The 19,221-nt window shown below is 35.5% G+C and overlaps 1 protein-coding gene across 1 annotated transcript in view; it reads left to right on the top strand.

The window, feature by feature from the left end:
• PDE7A (phosphodiesterase 7A) overlaps window positions 1–19,221 on the top strand; it is a 41,172-nt gene that overhangs the window by 3,847 nt on the left and 18,104 nt on the right. Inside the window, exons 2-3 of the mRNA XM_009995549.1 lie at window positions 2,512–2,572; window positions 10,086–10,169. Coding sequence (XP_009993851.1) covers window positions 2,512–2,572; window positions 10,086–10,169 — 145 coding nt within the window. The remainder of the gene's footprint in view (window positions 1–2,511; window positions 2,573–10,085; window positions 10,170–19,221) is intronic.

Here is a 19,221-nt window from a genome sequence, read left to right as displayed (position 1 = left end):
TTGCTAAATACCTCTGTGCCATTAGCTTCCTCCTCTCTCTGACTGCCCACCACAGTGCTTCTTCTATCTGTAGCTCACTTACTTGCCTGGTCTAAAGATATGAGGTCTGGCCACTCATCACTCACCCTGTATCTGTCTCTTGATGGAACTTCCTAATAAGTGTTTTCTTCATATCTATTTTATTTAACAAATTTCACTGTATGAAGTATCTTTAGGACCTCTACTCTTCTAGCAAAATTAGCTGGAATCTTCTTACTACTTTTGAAGTATCATTAATAAGGTTTACACAATACATTCTCTTTTTCCTTAGGAAATAAAACGTTGAAAGAAAAGTATTTGATCAAAGATTCTTATGAAATCTTTCAGAGCCCTTGCAGAATGAAATCACTTGTTTTGTATAAGCAACCGGTTTGTTTTTAAAATATGCTTTGTGTTTGAGAACATAAATGGATGTAATACTATATCTAGCAAATAATATTTTAGAGAGAAAATAGTATATTAGAATCAACATATCAAAAGTTTGTATTTTTCAGCATTTTTTTCATAATATTTTCCTTCTCAGAGAGTATTGCCCCAGTTGGGCATGGTTCATCTAGCCACATGTGTGCTTAGCTTTCTCCTGTATTAGATTACAGAACAGTACTGAATATGTCCAGAAATCTGTGATAGACAGGTGCAAATTGCAAGTTAGCACTAAATTATATCACTGATTATGCCTAGTCAGTGATATGAAATGTTCCAGGCTACTGAAAAGATACTCAGCTGAGATTTGCTGAAGTTCAAAGGTAGGTTCTATGAAGAGATTTGAAAGTGTTAGTGGGAAGTCAGCATCACTTTTTGGCAGAGAAATGCTGTACAAACATATTTTGAGGGAAGGATTATTTTCATGGTTTATAATACTTTGAGGAAATACGAAACAAAAGCTAAGACAACATAAAAGTGCTGTCTTTCTTACTGTCTTTACAACAGCTACTGTAATTGAACCCTATTTGGAGCTAGATCTTGAGTAATTTCTGTAATTAATGTTAAGCTTACCTTTGGAAAAATGACTTCAAGTGAAAGTTTCTCTATTTTTAACATGAAAAATGTTTAAAAAAATAGTGTAACTTCTGGATTTGAAGCCTTTGTATGTCAGTTGTACGAATAATGCTGAAAGATTATTAATCTTCTAGTCTTTGTGTGCATTCAGTTAGTTCTGTGCAGAGAGGCATGTAAGCAGTTTTGTCTTTTCTGCCTTAGAGATAATTTTTCTGTCCCTTTTTTTTTTTAAAAAAAAATTTTGGAATGCCTTCCAATAGCCAACACCTGTATTTCTGTCCTGTTTTCTAACATGGTTTAGTTTTCCTCGTCTTTTGAACTTGCACGTTTTCAGGCTATTCTGTGTCCCTGCTGTATTGTTGTTCCTGCTACACAGGGAAAAAAATTAGGGACTGTTCACCTCCTGTCTTTTGTCTGAAGTTCTCAAAGGAATATGAGAACCCTTTGTGGCACTGAATGTCACTGTCCTCAGTGTAAATAAGAAGTGGACAGGGAAAAGTCAGTTTTTAATATTCATACATAGTCATGGTTCTTTGAAGAACATGTGTTGTGAACTGGCAAAAATTAAGTCTGATTGTGGAGATGATCCGAGGGTTAAGAAATAACATGAATGAAGGCCTCGGGAAGCTGGCAGAAGGTGATGAAAGTGTACAGTAAAGGCAAGGTGTGGGGCTGGGTGCTAGGTCATGCCAGTGTTGTGTAACTAGGAGAACATTCCCTCAGTTCTTGACTATTAGAGGACCCATTCATCAGACTTGTGGGAGACTTACCTATACATATTTTGTATAGGTAAGAAATACAGCCTTTATGGGAGTATCTTAATGTTGTGCACAGATAACGTGATAGTGCTTTTAGACTTTTACAATCAAATGTGAAATACCACTTATTTTTTAAAAAAATACTGTTAGGTATTACATCCTTCTTCAGTGTTACCTTGATTTGCCTACAGAAGGTACTGCATGGAATGAAAGTTGCATGTGACTGCCAGGTTCTGCCCCTGCAGGATATACGTTTAATTCCTAATGGTGTCATGTGAGTTTGTACCTCTTTCAAAACTACTTTTAGCTTTGAAAGATGGAAATACCCCATGGGTAAAAGTAAATAAATAAACCAGGAACTGCAAGCGTTTAATTATTACATTCTAGAAGGCTGTGAGGAGCACTTCTATTTTGTGCCTACTTAATGATGTGAGGAATGATTGGGGAGCGTTTGGAAAGAAATTTAGAGGGGATATTTTTTCCCACACTCTGATCCTGTTTTTCATAATCTCTGCACTACCAATTCCTGTCCTTCTTTTGTCCTCTCCTAAAATAAAATCAGTGTTTATTTCCATTTCAAAAGGTGCATATTCAACTTCCAAAATTAATTTTAAGAGTTAAATTGGAAATGGGCAACTGATACTTTATTTCAGTTTAAAAATCTTTTAGTTCTAACCCTAATTTCCATGAAATACTTTTTTTTTTTTTTTTTCAGAGACGTGGAGCAATTTCCTATGACAGCTCTGATCAGACTGCGTTGTACATTCGTATGCTAGGTAAGCATACCAGCTCTATATTGATTTTAAAGAATTATATTTTTTTCCCATTTGAGTATTGAATTCTAAAGTTTATAATTTCCTTTATCTTGCATAATATTCTGGTTAGATTCTTTTGTGTTTACATGGTTTTTTTGGTGGTTTGTCTTTTCTTTTTTTCTGAGTTAACCATCGTGTCAGATGATTTTACTCCTATATTTAAAAGAGTTTAAAATTTTTTATAGTTAGCAGATTGTGTTTGGTAGAAGTTTAGTTATCCAAGTGACTCACGATTGATCTTTATTTCTGATGGACTTTATCACTTCTACATGGTATCCTTCTGGTTAAAACTGTGGCTTAGAGAACATTTGTGTGAGAGTTTGCACATAAAAAAACCTTTGATACTGAGGCTATGAAATGCTCAAGGTGTTCTTAAAATTATTACATTATTTTAAACAATACTTACTAACACCAGAAGATGACTTGAGAAGGGAATGGATGTGTGGCAGGGCCAGTGGTTTGGTCAATTTACTGAAGAATGTTTCCATAGTAGCAACTGTGTAAAGTGTAAAGCCATATTAAAATTGAAGAACAGTGCTGGGAGAGGCAAGCATCTGGGGGAGACCCCGTGTGATTGTGAGTGCGTGGAAGGAGGAGTTAAGTTCAGTTACTGGGAGGAGAAATAGGCAGATCTGGCTGCTGGATTCAGTACTTAACTCTTCTGGAGGCTGCTGGTGGTGCAGATGGCATGGGGACTGTGTATATACACTGAAGTCTGTTTCACTGCAAACTTGTGCTGCTTAATTTAAGCCGTTTTGAGCTTGATTTTGTGTTAAAATGGACTATGAATGCATGCGTGATGTCTCACACAGCTCAGTGAACATCAGCAGCTAGTGATTATAAATTCTTAACCGGCTCCAACTAGATCAGCCAGAACATGTCTTTTTATGCCCTGAGTAATTTCAGTTTAGTTGTATATTGTATATATTAAAGTCCCCAGAAATTCATAACTATGTTCTCTATGAATTTAAGGTTGTAAGCTATTTGTGTGTGTGTACACGTGTATATATGAATTCGTAGTCGTAACTTATGTATGTAGGCATACCTCTGCGTATGTATATATAAATCCAGTTTTGACTTAGCATCTTCACATTTTTGTTCTGCACTTATTTTGATTTTTATTTTTTAAGCTGGTCAAGTTTTTAATACTGTAGCACTGACTGTCTACTAAAGGATTTTTTAATAATTACTTTGGAGATTTGTTAAGAGGAGGAGAACGAAAGATGCTAGCTTCTCAATGTTTATTGAAAAAGCTGCTGGATTTTTTTTGCTGTTTGAAATAGGCTTATTAAGTTTTCAGAAGTTTAATTTTTAAATCCTCTTTTTGGCAGGATGAACAGTAGAATTCTTTAAAATGTGATTTTTCTGATCTAATAATAAGAAGCAAATAAATTCAGGCCAGAGGTAGTTTTGTTTCCTTGATTTTGTGATGGTTTTAAAAAATAACTTTCTGTGCTGTAATTAGAAAATACAATTATTTAAAACTTTCAAAATCCTAAAAATGTAGTACTATTCATTTGCCAACAGGGGATACATGTGTTAATATATTTTAAAGATGCACAGATAAGCTTGAATTAGGTACTGTAAGTATATAAGTGTGTTTTGATCTTTTTAAAATTAATCTGATAGTGGTAGTAACTCAGTTTGTAAGAAAATAATTCTTAATTTCTGGAGAGAATAATCTGATTTCTTTTGCTGCTTCGGAAGTTTAATGGTATCAGAAAGTAGTTAAGCCTATAATTTCTGCAGAAGGGTTTGTGATAATGCTCAAATCAAGAGGAAAGCAATGCATGACTTCCTGTGCTTTTTGGTACATACACTGAGGGATATATACTTCGTATATACTGAGGGAAGAATCTAATTTGTTTGGAAGTCTTTCTTTGACAGTTCTCATGGGCATAACTGGAATATATTTGGAATGTCATAAGTTAATTTTCACTTTTTCTTTAATTGGAGTTAATTTATTAGACTACGGGATTGCTGCTTGTAATGAGTAGCGTAACTTTGGCTGGCACTGATTGCTGTTCAGTGATGCCAGTCATTCAGAGGCAGTAAGACTTATAAAGGATTGATCTCTTCTAACTTTGGCTGGGGAAGGACAAACAAGTAAAACACTGTTCACTGGATGTTTGGATCAGTGTGTAAAATTTGTATTACTTTCTCATTTGTTAGTGATCTTTGTTTTCCCAAATGTTACCTATGCTATAGTGTACAGGTTAGCAACTATTTACAGATTTATTACTGTTATATTTGTACATTGGCTGTAAAAAACACCAGCCTGAAAGCTGAACAGTTGGACACATCAATATGTAGAAATCTTCTTATCAAAGTAGATTTAAGAATGAATAAATTCAATTAGGTTTTTTGAAAGAAATGTGAAGTATTGTGTTTCCCATACAGTGGTGTAATGGTGGTTTTTTTTTTTTGTTTGTTTGTTATTTATTTTAGTACACTTTAGCAGAGGAAGCTGTAAGGAATCCTCAACTGTACCTAACAGGAAGTTAGGCACAGTCAATGGGAGGTTTTGCCTTTTACTTGTATGGTTATTATTCCTAACAGACTATATGTACTAATACACTGTACCTTGATAAGGTGTTAATTTTAGCAGACCAAAAATATAAAGCTGAGGGTATGTAGGTCACATCCCTCTACCTCTAGTTATGCTGGCCATAGCATTGCTTCCTGTAAAGCTTTCAGGCTGTTCCAGTGGGAATGCAGTGGAAGTTAATTTGCCCCAAGTAAATGGAAATACCTATGGTATGGTAGTATTTCCAGGTTCAATTTAAAATACCGTATTTTAGGGGCACACAAAGTAAACAACTAACTCTGTCTTAATCAGTGTCGATATAAACAAACAGTGTTGACTCTAATGACTCATCTGTCATACCCTGTTCCCAAAATACACTCTAAGCCACTCCCAAGTGGCTTATTTACTATTTTAAAATACAGATGCAGCATTGTAGAATTTTTCTTTAAAGACCTTGGAAGGGCTAATATATCTGCATCACCTCAGTCAGCTACTTCTCTCAGCAACTATGAGGAATTCTCAACATTTCTTTTAAGTGCGTTAGTGTAATCTTGATACTCTTGTTTTTTCTTTGCTTCATTGGTTTCTTTTTCCTGTTGTTTTGTATTGCCTGAAAGTTTTGCAACAGCGCATGGAATGGGAAGACTAGGACACTGACTGCTTGTGTTGGTGAGCATGCACCTCTTGGGTAAAACTGGGGCATTTTACTCTCCTTTAGAGGTCTCAGTTGCTTCAAATAGAAAACAGTGGAGGCAAGCTGTTGTGTAATGCAAGTGCTCACTGTTCTCTGGTGCATTTATTCTGTTGTATTCCTTTTGCTTTAACTCTGGCATGTTCGGCTGACCTGTCATCTGTTTCTCCAACAAATTCAATAGGAACTTTAATCTCTGAAGCAAGTAATTCTTTGTGGGAATCCAGCTCTTCACAACTTCATGGCTTTGGCTTGGGTGCTTTACCTTAAGGTGGCTGCCCTAATTTCTGCTCCCAGCTGTCGTCTGTGATCTGAGATTTCTGCCCCTGCTCCAGAAGGCCTCAGCTCCCTGAGCAGCTGCTGCATTGTTACTGTGCCACACTGGAGTATTAGGGTAGCACGAAGTATGTGCTGTGTAACCCTAATGCACAGGGATGTCAGTTGTGGTATTTCAGCTGCATTGTAAGTATCAGATCTGTCCTTGCAGTGTGAGCAGAAATCAGAGAAGGGTAGGAGCTAAAGAACCTGTTTCAAGGTAAGTTTTTTTACAGCCCTGATTTCTTTTCAGTTTTCAGTAGCTGCCTACCTCCCTCTTAACATTCCTTCTTCCATTATTTATTCAGTCTTCAACTGAGTTTTCTGCATATATGGCCTTTGTTTTAAAAATGCAAGCAATCCTGGTCACGTTGAAGTATTCTGGAAATAATTATATAGTTCAGTAGTCATGCAGTTTGGTCACATTTAGCAGATACAATCAGATTTTGAAAGAAAGGCTTAGTGCTTTTTAAATGTTTTTCTTGATTCTTTGGATTTGCAGAAGCTCTCAAAGAGAAAAAAATGGTTCCTGGAAGTCCAGTGTCATTAAGATACTGGACTTGAATCTATTCCCCTAAGGAAACAGAGGAGTCTTTTCAGAGTGGCTAAAGAGACACTTAAGATAAAAACTGTTAGCTTCCTGCTGCTTCTGCCCCCTCAAGTAACTTTTTCCAGTAAGCAAACAGTGCAAGTCTGGTTGTTTCAAGAGATTTTGTAACTACCTTGACAATATTTTTTTAAAAGGTTTAACACATGAAACTTCTTACAAGTTCATCTGGTTTAGGTATTGAACTTTAATTATCTTTCAGCTACTGTGATAATAATTGGCTCTGAGGTGGGACTCCTGTTGTTGTTTGAGGGAATTATGTATTGGTGTCCTTAAGTTTGATAAAAGTAAACATAAATATCAAATGTCTTCTGCCTTTTTTAAAAGCTACCTATGATGGCAAACATGTTTCTTCCTTAAGATTACATGTGGTATAATTTCCAAGTTATAGGGTTACAAAAAACTCGTGCAGGATTTTCCAAGTAAATCAATGCAAATATGTTACATGCAAACACAATGAAGTGGGTTTGTTTGAGATTTACTCCTCTTTGCAGGTCAGGTTAAATGAACACCATAACGATAGCCCAGTGTTTCTGGATGTTTTGGGACTAAGTATATATAAGCAGTGGAGATTAGTCTCACTGTGCTAACAGCAGCAGCATTTCAGAATGTGCTAATGTGCTGTCAGTTTGATACTGTTCCTTTTTATGCCTGTGTACACATGGAAACTTCAGATGGATGCGTGGTATCTTCAAATTCTACTTGTTCCAATTTTTCCGAGAAAGTTTTTTTGGTCTGAAATACCGAAAAATGTAGTAGTTCTGTACAATGATAACGGAGACAGCTCTTCTGCTTTCATTTGGGCCCAGTACGGATTCCTACTTTTTTTACTGTGATGAATTCTGGTCCTGTAGCAGTGATACTGTTTTCCAGAATGAATCTAAATTTAGTCTAAAAAAATTAATCCATTGTTGAGATCTTGTTTCCTTGCAAAATACTCTCCACTTCTACAACAATCAAGGAGACATAATTTGGTTTGCCAAATATTTAACAAAAATACATTGCTTTCCTTGCTGAGAATTTCTCATTTCATATGTATGCAAGTAAATACACTCATTTTACCATCCTCTTACTACAGTTGTCTTTTTAATAGTTTACTATGTGTATTTTTTAAATGTAATTTATTTTGGCTGACTAAATGCATGTTTAAGTAATTTCTGTTAGATACAATGTGGTTAGTTGATTAGTTGCATTTCTGCATTTCACTTGTAGACAGTTTTTCTTGTTTTCCTGCTCAAAAATCCACAACACTTTGAGCATTTCAAGGGTAACAAGGATACTGTTATACTATCTAACATATTAGACTAGGTACTAGTAAAGAGAGAACAAAGCAGAGACATTTTCTGGATATCATTTATCAGATGAACCTGCTTGTTATTTGCAGAATTCCATGTTAGTCTCAAGTATTTTTTCTGTGAGCTTTTCGTATTATTGACACTTGGAACAAGTAAGTTGTTCATCAAAACCTACATTGTACACCAACTTAAACTATTTGCTAATTCACATTGTGGTTGGTAAACTGAAAATTAGGACTGCCTTGAAAACTAATTATAAATCATGAACTTGTGTCACCTTTTCTGTAAAAAAAAAAAAAATTAGCTCAACTGAAAAACCTTCTTTTTATTTTTCTTTTAATTCAGCTGGTGAAATAATTCACACAGCTGTAGCTATGACTGATTTCCCAGATAAATGAGTGAAAGGTAATGAAAGTTGCATTTTCCTCTGTGTAAACTGATACTTTCATACACAGCTACTAATGCATTTGCCTCTACTTTTTTCCAAAATTTCCTCCCTTTTTCTTTTTTATTAACTTACTTTGAAATAAAATTCACCAGTTGCTTGTGCCTAACAGAAGAGTTCTACAATTTGCTGCCTCTGTATTGCCTGGAACAAGACAACCAAGCCTTTTGCACTCTGCTCAGATGAATGCTTGAAACGTTTATAAGTAATATATTGTCAAGGGTCTGAAAAATATTTACTGGTAGTAATTGTGCTACTTTCCCGTGCAGCTCTTTAAAGGTTTTCAGTTTCAAAAAAGCAAAAGGAGTAATAATGGAAACCAACATGTAGTTTGTATGTTTTACTGATCTCTAAGCTCTAGATTGATTATCTGGGGAGCCCTGGATCTACTTACCTTTTCTGTGGTCCTTCCAGGGTGCCTCACAAGATAACACTATAGGTGTGTCAGTGGTTATAGATATGTATCTCTAGAAAGATACCTGTTAAGTGTTGAAAGTATATTACTGAAGTTTTAGTCAGTGTCTTTGGCTGCTTTCTGAGAAGTTTCCTGGTTCAGCATTACAAGTTAGCAGGTTGGAAAAGAAGAGGAAAAGATGTTAGAATATTATTAGTTGCTGGAAATTAAATAGCTGTATCTTTATTTTGTTCTTATAAAATCAGTCTTTGTTCCTTGTGTTAAATATTTAGTTTTGATTCATATTAAGATCACTGTGTTTGAGGAGAGAATAAAACCTTGAAGGATTTTAACAATTAAAAACCAGAACATCTTCACATCCTAAATTTAGGTTTTTTTCTGTAGGATTTGATCAAATGCAGAGCTACTGCATTTGATTCTCAAAGGTTTGCCCAAATTGGTAAATGTAAAGGGATTCTAAGTGAAAGCTTTTAATCTATGTGAACTACTTAAATTAATGCATACAAATACCTAACAAAGTAATACTGATCAGCTTTCAGTTGGTAATATGCGTAAGTAGAAATCAACTAGCATGCTAAAAGATTCAGGCTGAAGCTAATTGCAGTACAAAATAGTTTGATAAAATTTTAATACTGAGTTTTGGTATTTCAATAGGCTCTTGTGTAATATTCAAACAGCTGAGCGCAAGTAAGTAAACGCTAGTGGGAAAATTCAATTATGTAATATAAACCCGTATTGTAACTAGCTTATTTGCTAAAAGCTACCATTTCTAGAAGCTGAGTCTTTTTTGTATTATACAAAATGTTATCGTTTTATGTGTTACTGAGGAACAAATCGACTTTTAATGTTCTTGTTTCTTGTCATATTAAGGTGCATTTTTACCATACTGGTCCAGCAAGCTGTTCCTAATTTCACCTGAATGCTTATCACATGCTTCTGGCAACCGTATGCTTAGGCAGGAGGGATTTTGACAAGAAAGCATGCGATTGCATGTTTAACAAGTCTTCAAACTTTGTTTTGAATTTCACCTTTAGAACAAAAAGCATTGAAATAGACCTATTGTTTGAATAACCCTCCTCCATTAAGTACATGAATCTTTACCCCTCCAGGCTATGTTAATTTGCGTTTTATCTCTGCCACTCTTCCACACTTTTATTTCACTCTTGACCCTGTTTCTAGGAGATGTGCGAGTAAGAAGTCGGGCAGGATTTGAAACAGAGAGAAGAGGTTCTCATCCATACATTGATTTCCGTATTTTTCACTGTAAGTATTTAAAAGCAGATAAATGACAAATAAGGGAAGGCTTCCATTAATTTTAACTACTGAGCCTCTAAAAATAAGATTAGCAGCTTATATAGCAGGACCATTTTTTATACTACTTAGGAAGATCTTCCGTGCTACTTCATTACCAAAAATAAGAGTAAAACCCTCACTGCCAGATTCTTGTTTTGAAAAAATAAGTAGAAACTCATTGAATTTAGATCTGAATCCCTACGGAAATGAAGACTGTCTTGTATGCAGCTGCTGCTGTGTGTGAGAGTTCTTACTTGGCAGACACAGTCAGTGGAGAGGAATACTTCCCTGCTTTTATAAAGCATCAGAAAGGCCTGGTCAAGGATGAAGTTTGAATTACAGTAGATGTCAATATTCTTGTTCTGATAATAATCAATTAACATACACTCAAACATGTAGCTCGGCCTTAAAATTTTTGGACCTTGACAAATTTTACATGAAGATTAAAGTATTAAAAGAAAATAGCTGAAAAAAATTGTGGTTTAGGAAACAGTTTTTCTCAGTTACAAGAAGATTATTTTCTGATAATTTAACTTTTTAATATCTATATTGTTAGAACTAAGTATAAAAGCTTTAATAACTACCAGCAAAAGTGCAGGGAATTTAAATCTTAATTATGCCAATAATATTGATGTATTAAGTGTCGTAAAGCATCTATACTGAGGTTGTATGAGCAAAATTCCAAGTGCTCTGAATGCAGTGGAGACATCTAGAAAAACTACTTCATGGTGACAAGTGTGGTTGTTGTAATTATCTTCTTAATAAAAATGAGTGGCAGAAGTTGTGCTAATTATTATTCTGATCTTAACTGAAGTTACTCTTTTTAACCATAGATAATAACTTAAATTTAAATCTCATTTTCATTCAAAAGCTAGTATAATAGGTGAGAAAACAAAGTTTGAAGAGTATTGATTTTTTTTCAATAAAGAGGTTAAGAATTCTATCTCAAGTCTTAGTAATTCTATTGGGTATATAAAAAATTCTGTGTAGAAACAGCATGTGATTTATGAATTGCATAACTTTGTCTTGTCATGTATCTATACATACGTGGCATTTAATCTTGAGATGGTGAAATGTTAACAAGCATTAAAAACTACCTTTTAAAGGCAGTCATATATGGTATTATTGCTGTTGTGAAATTAACTGTGTTTTCTATGGTACTCATCATGCTGTTTCTTTCCATCTTGATGATTGTGCATCAGGCACATAATGACTAATCAGGACAAGGATTTTCACACCCTTTCATCTTGCCCCTACTTGTTCAGGCTCAGGCACCAACTTTTAGCAACATCAACTGTGGTGTCTGATGACAGCAAAGAATGTTGCTAGGAGGCCCAAAAAATTCTTTGGTTATAACTTGCCTCTCAAATCAGCTGCTGTGGCACTTTACAGAGTTGCCATATTATAGTCAGATTATTTTTTTTGCCCTTCAGGATTGTGGCCTGTTGTGGTGTTGCTCTTTGACTTCAGACTCTTTGTGGAGATTCTTTGCAAGTCATAAGGAATTTGGCCCCATCTTTCACCCTATCACATTATTATCTACTAACATACAGAAGTATTTGGTTTTTTAAAAGAGTAAAATATTTTATTTTTCACTGCAGTGCTAATTTAGTCCTGATCAGTGTATCTTCAATTGTCTTAAGCAAAAGAGTTTTAGTATAGTATAGTCAGACTGTAATAGACAGCATGTGAGAGGAGCCAGCCCAGCCAGCTCTTCTTTGCTGGGGGCAAAAAACTGGACTGAAGAGGGGTCTCTGCAGCTGAAGCAGAATAAACCCATCTGTATGTTGGCTTCCCCCCTGCCCCAGCTGCATACGGAGCATCAATGCTGCATGAATATGCTTCCTTCATGGTGTTTGCCAAGTTTCACTGTAACTTTTTTCTGCTTTCCACTAACTTTACTGTCAATAAAGTACTTTGCAGTGGTCGTTGCTTACCTGTTTTGCAGATGACTGGTGTGTTGTCTGTCATTCGCTGTGTTGAAGCTTTATTGCCGTTTTGTATGTTGCTTAGCTGACTTCTGTCCTTCAGTGTTATTTTGTTTTTCTGTTACTGATGTTTTGTGAAGAAATTGAATGTCTTTCAGGATGTCCAGCTCTTCTTTTTCCAATATTTTAATAGGCCCTTAATATTTTATTGGTAGGTTTGAAGATTGTTGGATTTTTGAAATACATTACTCTGTTTTCAGGAAGCTACTGTGGTTATTTTTTGTTACAATCACTGTTGTTTCATAACATTATTTTAACTTGCAACTTTAACTAGTGTTACAAAAGTAAAGTTTATTAGCATTTAGTTTTTAAGATCACTTCTGTTTCTTCCTAAAGATGCAGTGTCTGCATCTTCAGCAAGGAGTTGTGTAACTGGCACATGAATATTCAGGTTTCTGAATAGGCTAGAAGTATTTTTAATGCTAACTACTTTCTTAGAAATTAAATGTTAAAGTGGTTGTTGAAAAAAATGTCTTTATTGTTGTTGCTAGAGGTGGTGGTATGGCAGTAATAGCTGAATATTATTACATGCAGGATTTGACTGATGATCAAACTAAGTTTGTTGGATGGTAGTTTTCCTTCTATGTTATCTGTTATTCCAGAAGCCACATTTTTATAGCTAATTGCAGGAGCTAACCAGGAGGAATAGCTCAGTAAACAGACTTTTGTTTCAACAAGACTGCTTTCTGAGGAGTAGAGAAAGCCAGGATTGTATTCTTCATATTGGCTGGTGATTGGTTAACATTGGGCCATGAATTAGGAGTTTTATTCTGTTACTGTGGTCTATTGATTGTGTCTGTGTGGGAGCCATGGACATAAACTCAAGTTAGCAGCTGAAAGCTGCCATTTCTGGAGAGGAGAGAGCAACCACTTAACTTTCTTCCTCAGAAGTAAATTTTTACCTTAAGTACCCTGCCATAGCTTTGTTCAGTGGATGGGCATATTTCACAGTTGCAAAGTAAATTGCACACAGTTTAGTATTTTATCGAGTTGAATATAAAGCACTGGATCTGCTTGTCACCCCTCAGGTTAGAAGGAGGGAGTTTGGCCCTTAACTGTCTTGATAACCCAGCATGTACTGTTTGCTTTTCAGGGAAGTTACTGAGAAAGTAATAGCAGTGGTATAACCACTCATTTCTATCTGTTGGTTTCAACAGACTACAGTTAATGGGGCTACTTTTTTTTTTTTTTTTTAAATTTTGCTAAAGACATTACAGGTAGTAATTCAGTCTGCAGTATTGGCAGAATACGTTGATAAAAGTTGATGCAAAACAAAATCTTTGGTAGGAGAGTTGGTAAATTACAGTATAAAAATATTCCCTTTTTCAGAAGTAAAGCAGCAGTAAAATTTTAGGGTTTGTTCTCTTGCTATTAGGAGGTTGTCAGTAATGGCTGTTGTTTTATATGTATATGTCTGTGCATATATATCTATATATAAACACAGTTAAGAGACTTTAATTGGGTTTATGAGGACTTCCTAGCATGCACAAACAAAGGAATATGTAATATGCCCCAATTATTCCCTTTTTCACTTGGGGAAAAAAAAACAACAGCAAATGTGTTGGTTGATGTGTACAGTATGTTATAATGAGGAAGGTAAGCCAAAATGAATAAAGTGAAGCTAAAGTGAGTAATTAAGAAAACAGAAAAAAATACTGGGAGGAGTCTTATGCAGATGCAACTGAAATTAATGCTTTCAGATTTGCCTTTTAGGAAAGGTTTATTGGATATAGGTCTGGAAGAACCAGACAAAAACTGAATACTTTTGTTTTTTTGAAGAGGAAGTATTTTTTTTGTTTACTTTTCCTGTTATATCTGCACCAAAATAGAAAAGACCTAGTCTAGTCAGAGCATGCTCCTATGGGGAGATGGTGATGTTGCCAACACATGTGGCTCTATTTCGTGTTTCATAGATAACTGAATATGCCACATCTTTGAATTAAAATACCTTTAAAAGAAGAAAGGGTTTTTTGAGTTAATCAGTGTGTTGCTGTAAACATTTAGCAATTACTTCAATTTTGAATCAGATTGATGCTTGCATACAATATAGTGTTTCACACAGGAGAGAAAGCAATGTGATGGAAACTTATGACATCAGACTTAAATGGTTATTCTCCTTAGTTGTGTATGGAGCCTTCTTAGCAGGGAAAAGAAAGGAATAACTAAGGTGACTTTTATAGGTGATGGATAAATGTAATTCTCTTTCTTAAGAGTGCAAACACATGAAGAAATTCCAGTTTATCTTCAGTATATAATTTTCAGACTGTGTACTTGGAAATCGCAGTTCATGGAACATTTTATATGCTTATTTGAAATCAGAGTCATAGAATGGTTCGGGTTGGAAGGGACCTGAAATATCTTCTAGTTCCAACCCCCCTGCTCTGGGCAGGAACACCTCCCACTAGACTAGGTTGCTCAGCGCCCCATCCAACCTGGCCTTGAACACTTCCAGGGATGGGGCATTCACAGCTGCCCTGGGCAACCTGTTCCAGTGTCTCACCACCCTTATAGTGGAGAATTTCTTCTGAATACCTAACCTAAACCTGTGGTTTATCACTTTAAAACCATTACCCCTTGTCCTGTTGCTACATGCCCTGGTAAAATGATCCTCTCCAGACTTCCTATAGGCTTCCTTCAGGTACTGGAATGCCTGGCAAAGATGTTAGAATCCACTTTTTGAAATGTTGTTTTGAACTTTGCAGTTTTTCACTCACAAGTCAGTGTAAAGGTTTACCTTGGACTGTGGATTTAGATTTCCCTTGTATGAGAGACAAGAGGTCAAAGAAGAGACAACAATTCAAATCCAAATGGCTTGTCTTAAACAATTGGGGAAATCTTTGTGTGACAGCACCTCATCATGCTTTTGACAATACCATCCAAAGGTTGAGAGAAAATGAGCATAGTCCAGATGAAGTTGAATGCCCTTTTTATTTCAAGAAAACGGAGGAATTACCTAGCTGAATCTGGTTAAGAGTAATTGTCTGTCTTGTTCAACAGTCTGCTGTGAAGAAGGGTGAGTTTCACAATGAATTAAGTCATGCAAGAAGATTTCTGTGTGGTCATAGGATGAATGAAGTATTTGTTTCCCTGTGAAAATACCAGCACTGAGGAGTGCAAAGCTTGTACTCCAGAGATTTCTGTAAAAGCAGCCTTTCTGTGAGGGAGGCATTCTGAAATTGTCATCTAATTATTCACAGTCCAGTTTATTCAATTAAATTGTTTTGCTCAATGTAAGTGAAATTTTGACTTCAGTTTAATGTGGAGAATGCAGTCACACCAGAGGAGGTCACAAAATGCCCTAAATACAGCTTTGGCCAACACAAAACAGTGAAGATAAACTTGAAGTGGAAAGTCAGCTTGAGGTGAGCTGGGTTAAGAAAGATTGCAGGTTAAAAGCTTCCAATTGAGCATACAAGACAAAATAAAGGACAGATTTTTTCTGTTTTTCTTTTGCTCTGTTATATTGTTATTTTATCTAGAATTTCTTCTCGAGTTTCTGTAAAACAGCATGTGCATTCTGGAGTCTTGCCCTGGTACAACTCAGTGTTTTATTGTTGAGGTAAGTTTGACCTTAGAAGAAGACACAGCCACATTCTGGGTTTGGGGTTTTTTTTAAACACTGGACAATTTGGCATGAAGTGTGCAAGCATTCTTTTGTTTTTATCTCTGCTTCTAGTTTGACTTTTGTATTGATAGTCATACAAACTCTCAAGGGATATTCTTTTTCTGTCAACCACATTTTGTTATTATAGAATTTTTCTTTCATTTCTGTGGGTGAAAAATAGCCTTGTATATACTGCTTCCTAGTCCTAAGATAATTGCAGTCTGAAGATAATTATGTAGTCCAGCACAGGAATGGCATTGTTCAGTTTACTTAATTTTGTATCCTTCCTCTGAGGTGTTTACAGAAATATTATAAGTAGAATCTTTTAGATACCTTTTCAATGTTTTCTTTATAATTCTGCTGTCGTGTAATGGCCTGCAGTGCCGTTGGGGAACTGGCATTTAGTTCATACTGAAGTAGTCTAATCTCTGTTCTTGGAGTAATTTCTCTCAAATTAGCTCTGCTTTGAGCAGAAAATTGGACCAAAGGACACTCGGAAGGCTCTTCTGTCCTTTCCAACCTGAATTATTCTAGCCTCTGTGGCACTACACTTGGCTAACACAGTATTTTGTTCTGTAAGGTCCTTCAGGACAGGAGTTAGGTTTGCTGGTGGTGATGCCTAGGAGTTGATCTCCATCAGGGAGGATCTGTTGAAAACTACTGTGGAATTTTTATTAGAATTATGGTACTACTAGAGTTCCTTGAAACTTTACAACTTTTTCGAATTCTATTCAGAAGACTCTTGCAAAGCCATGTTTATTTAACCAATCCTTAACCTGCAGTGTATTTTCCAGTGATGGTTGTTATTTGGAAAAAAATGTATGAATGTGTGTATAAATACTATAAAACCAAATCAATCTGGCTTTAATTTTTTATTTTAAGCAGAAGAGGGGGTATGGTGTCCTACGGTGATGCTAAGCAGGGCTTCATAGTGTTTCTAAGGAAGACAGGAAGCATCTTCAGGAACAGGAACCATCCCCCAAGGGCAGGTTGGATAGGGCCCTGGGCAACCTGATTTAGTAGGAGGTGTCCCTGCCCATGCGGGGTTGTTGAAACTAGGTCCCTTCCAACTCAAACCTTTCTATGAAGTGTAATAAGGTGATTTAAACACCGGTACTCTTGACATGCAACTTTAAAATCCTTGCTGAAGTTGTCTTCTGAACAAAATCACAGTTCTATGTGAAATTATTATATACTTTATTACTGAATATCTTACAAGTCTTTTAAAATGCAAATAACAAGTGGGGAACATAAAGAGGAGCAAAGTAGGCTGGAATGTTTTTTTTTAAATGTGCATGAATCTGAGACAATGCATTTCTTAAATGGTTTGATGGGAAGAGATTTGAAATTAGAATGCTTATGGGTCCCTCTAGTGGTGTGAAAGGGTAGATAATACTTTCAATTTATTCATAAATAGAAAAATACTTGTATCCTGAAAGACCTTAGAAATACGGTTATAATTGGCAGGTGAAATAGAATATTTCTTTCAAACATAGATATTTAGAAGTATTGGAAACTTTCAGATATGTCAGATTTGGTAACAGTGTCTGCTATGTAAAAATGATAAATGTGTAATTATGTTTAATATGGAAAAATTGTGAGAGATTACTTCCATGAAGAGATTTCCTTGATTTTATTTTTTTTTAGGCATAAACGTCATCTGGTGGACCTGCATATCTCAAATTTCAGGTGTCGTGTTCAAACATCAGAAAGATCCATCCTCACATTTTTTTAATTCCTTTTTTTATGTTAGTTGCAGTGGCACTCAGTTAAGCTCTTTCTATTGCTAATAGCAAAATTCAGTGATTTTATGCTGTAGCAGGGAAAAAAAATGGGATAGATCTTATGCTAAATAGTCGTGTGTCGACTAGGACCCCATCAGAGGCTAAGAGTCTTTATTTTTGCATGAAAAGAAAGTTGAAGCATTTTGCTAGGATTTAAAGTTTCTATTAATAAAAAAATCCACCAAACCATAATTAAGTTGTCATTCTTCCTTTTGTTGTCTGTCCTTACTATATGAAAAATGCAAAAATTCGGAGATTAAATATATCAGTCTGTTACGATTTGTGATTGTCACTTGTCTTTACTTTGTATTTTCATTTCAGCATGAGAAAAATAAATATTTAATATGTGTGCAATGTGATAAAATTATTTTTTTAGATTTTCTTGAAGTATAACTCACTTGAAAGATTGGGAGTGGGAAGAAAGATTAAAATAAGTGTCTTAGAATATGGATGAAATCTGTTGTATTAAGACAGCTTGCATTATTTTCTTGCTATCTATGCATAATAGCAAAATAACTGATGCTAGTTAACAGAATTATTCTTTTTTCTTTATTTTAGAGGAATTTTTTTTATTACACCAGCATCTTAGAAACAAGAATATAATAATCTTGATTTAAAAGTAAATAAATTGGGTTAAATAATAAGATTCAGGGTGATACTCTTTAAGTAGGTCAACCAAAGTAAAGAAGGGAAGAAGAATGTCACAGGAGAGCTGCTGTTGACTAGATACAAAGGCCTGCAGTTTGTTTTCTGGTTCCTTGCATCAATGGCACTTCTGAGTCCTGTAGTTTCCTTAACATGCCCAACATCCTGACTTTTCTTTCATTCTGTCTCAGTTCTCAAGACTGTATATTTCATATACATTTATATTTTCTCATTCTTAAGAGATAAGGACAGTTTTAGTACAAATGAAGAGCAAATGGTCACTTTTGGATATTAGAAAAGCATTTAACACACTGAAAGCTCCAAGTGAAATGAAGGGCATAATGCCTTGGGAGGAGGGATGTTTTTTCAATATGCTTTTTCTTGAGAAAATGTAATACACTCTTCACTTTCTTTCCATTTTAAATACATTCTTGAACCTTGCTTTGGTAGGGTCTCTGAAGTTAGCGTCTCGTTTTGTGATTCGTGATAGAGGAGGGTAGGCTGACATTCTCTTATTAATCATGCATATAAAGGGAATGGGTTTTCTGATTGTGCCAGGAGGGAACTACCAAGTTTCCATTGCACAACTTCATCGTTCAGTTTACCAGTCTTCCTCATGAGCTTGTCTTTTCTGGTTTGTCAGAACCCCAAAGCAGTTGACTTTTTTTATCCAGAATAATATCTTATATGTGAGGAAAAGGAAACTGCAAGCATGGATGCTACCAATGTTCCTACAGCTGAAGAGCCTATTGTGCCAGGAGGGAACTACCAAGTTTCCATTGCACAACTTCATCGTTCAGTTTACCAGTCTTCCTCATGAGCTTGTCTTTTCTGGTTTGTCAGAACCCCAAAGCAGTTGACTTTTTTTATCCAGAATAATATCTTATATGTGAGGAAAAGGAAACTGCAAGCATGGATGCTACCAATGTTCCTACAGCTGAAGAGCCTATCTTTTTTTTTCTTCTTCTTCTTCTTCTTCTTCTTCTTCTATATTCCCCGCC

This window comes from Chaetura pelagica, unplaced genomic scaffold, assembly GCF_000747805.2.
Source record: "Chaetura pelagica isolate M959 unplaced genomic scaffold, ChaPel_1.0 scaffold83, whole genome shotgun sequence".
NCBI lineage: Eukaryota > Metazoa > Chordata > Aves > Apodiformes > Apodidae > Chaetura > Chaetura pelagica.
The sequence above is the reverse complement of the archived record's forward strand: the minus strand, read 5'-3'. Positions and strand labels throughout refer to the sequence as shown.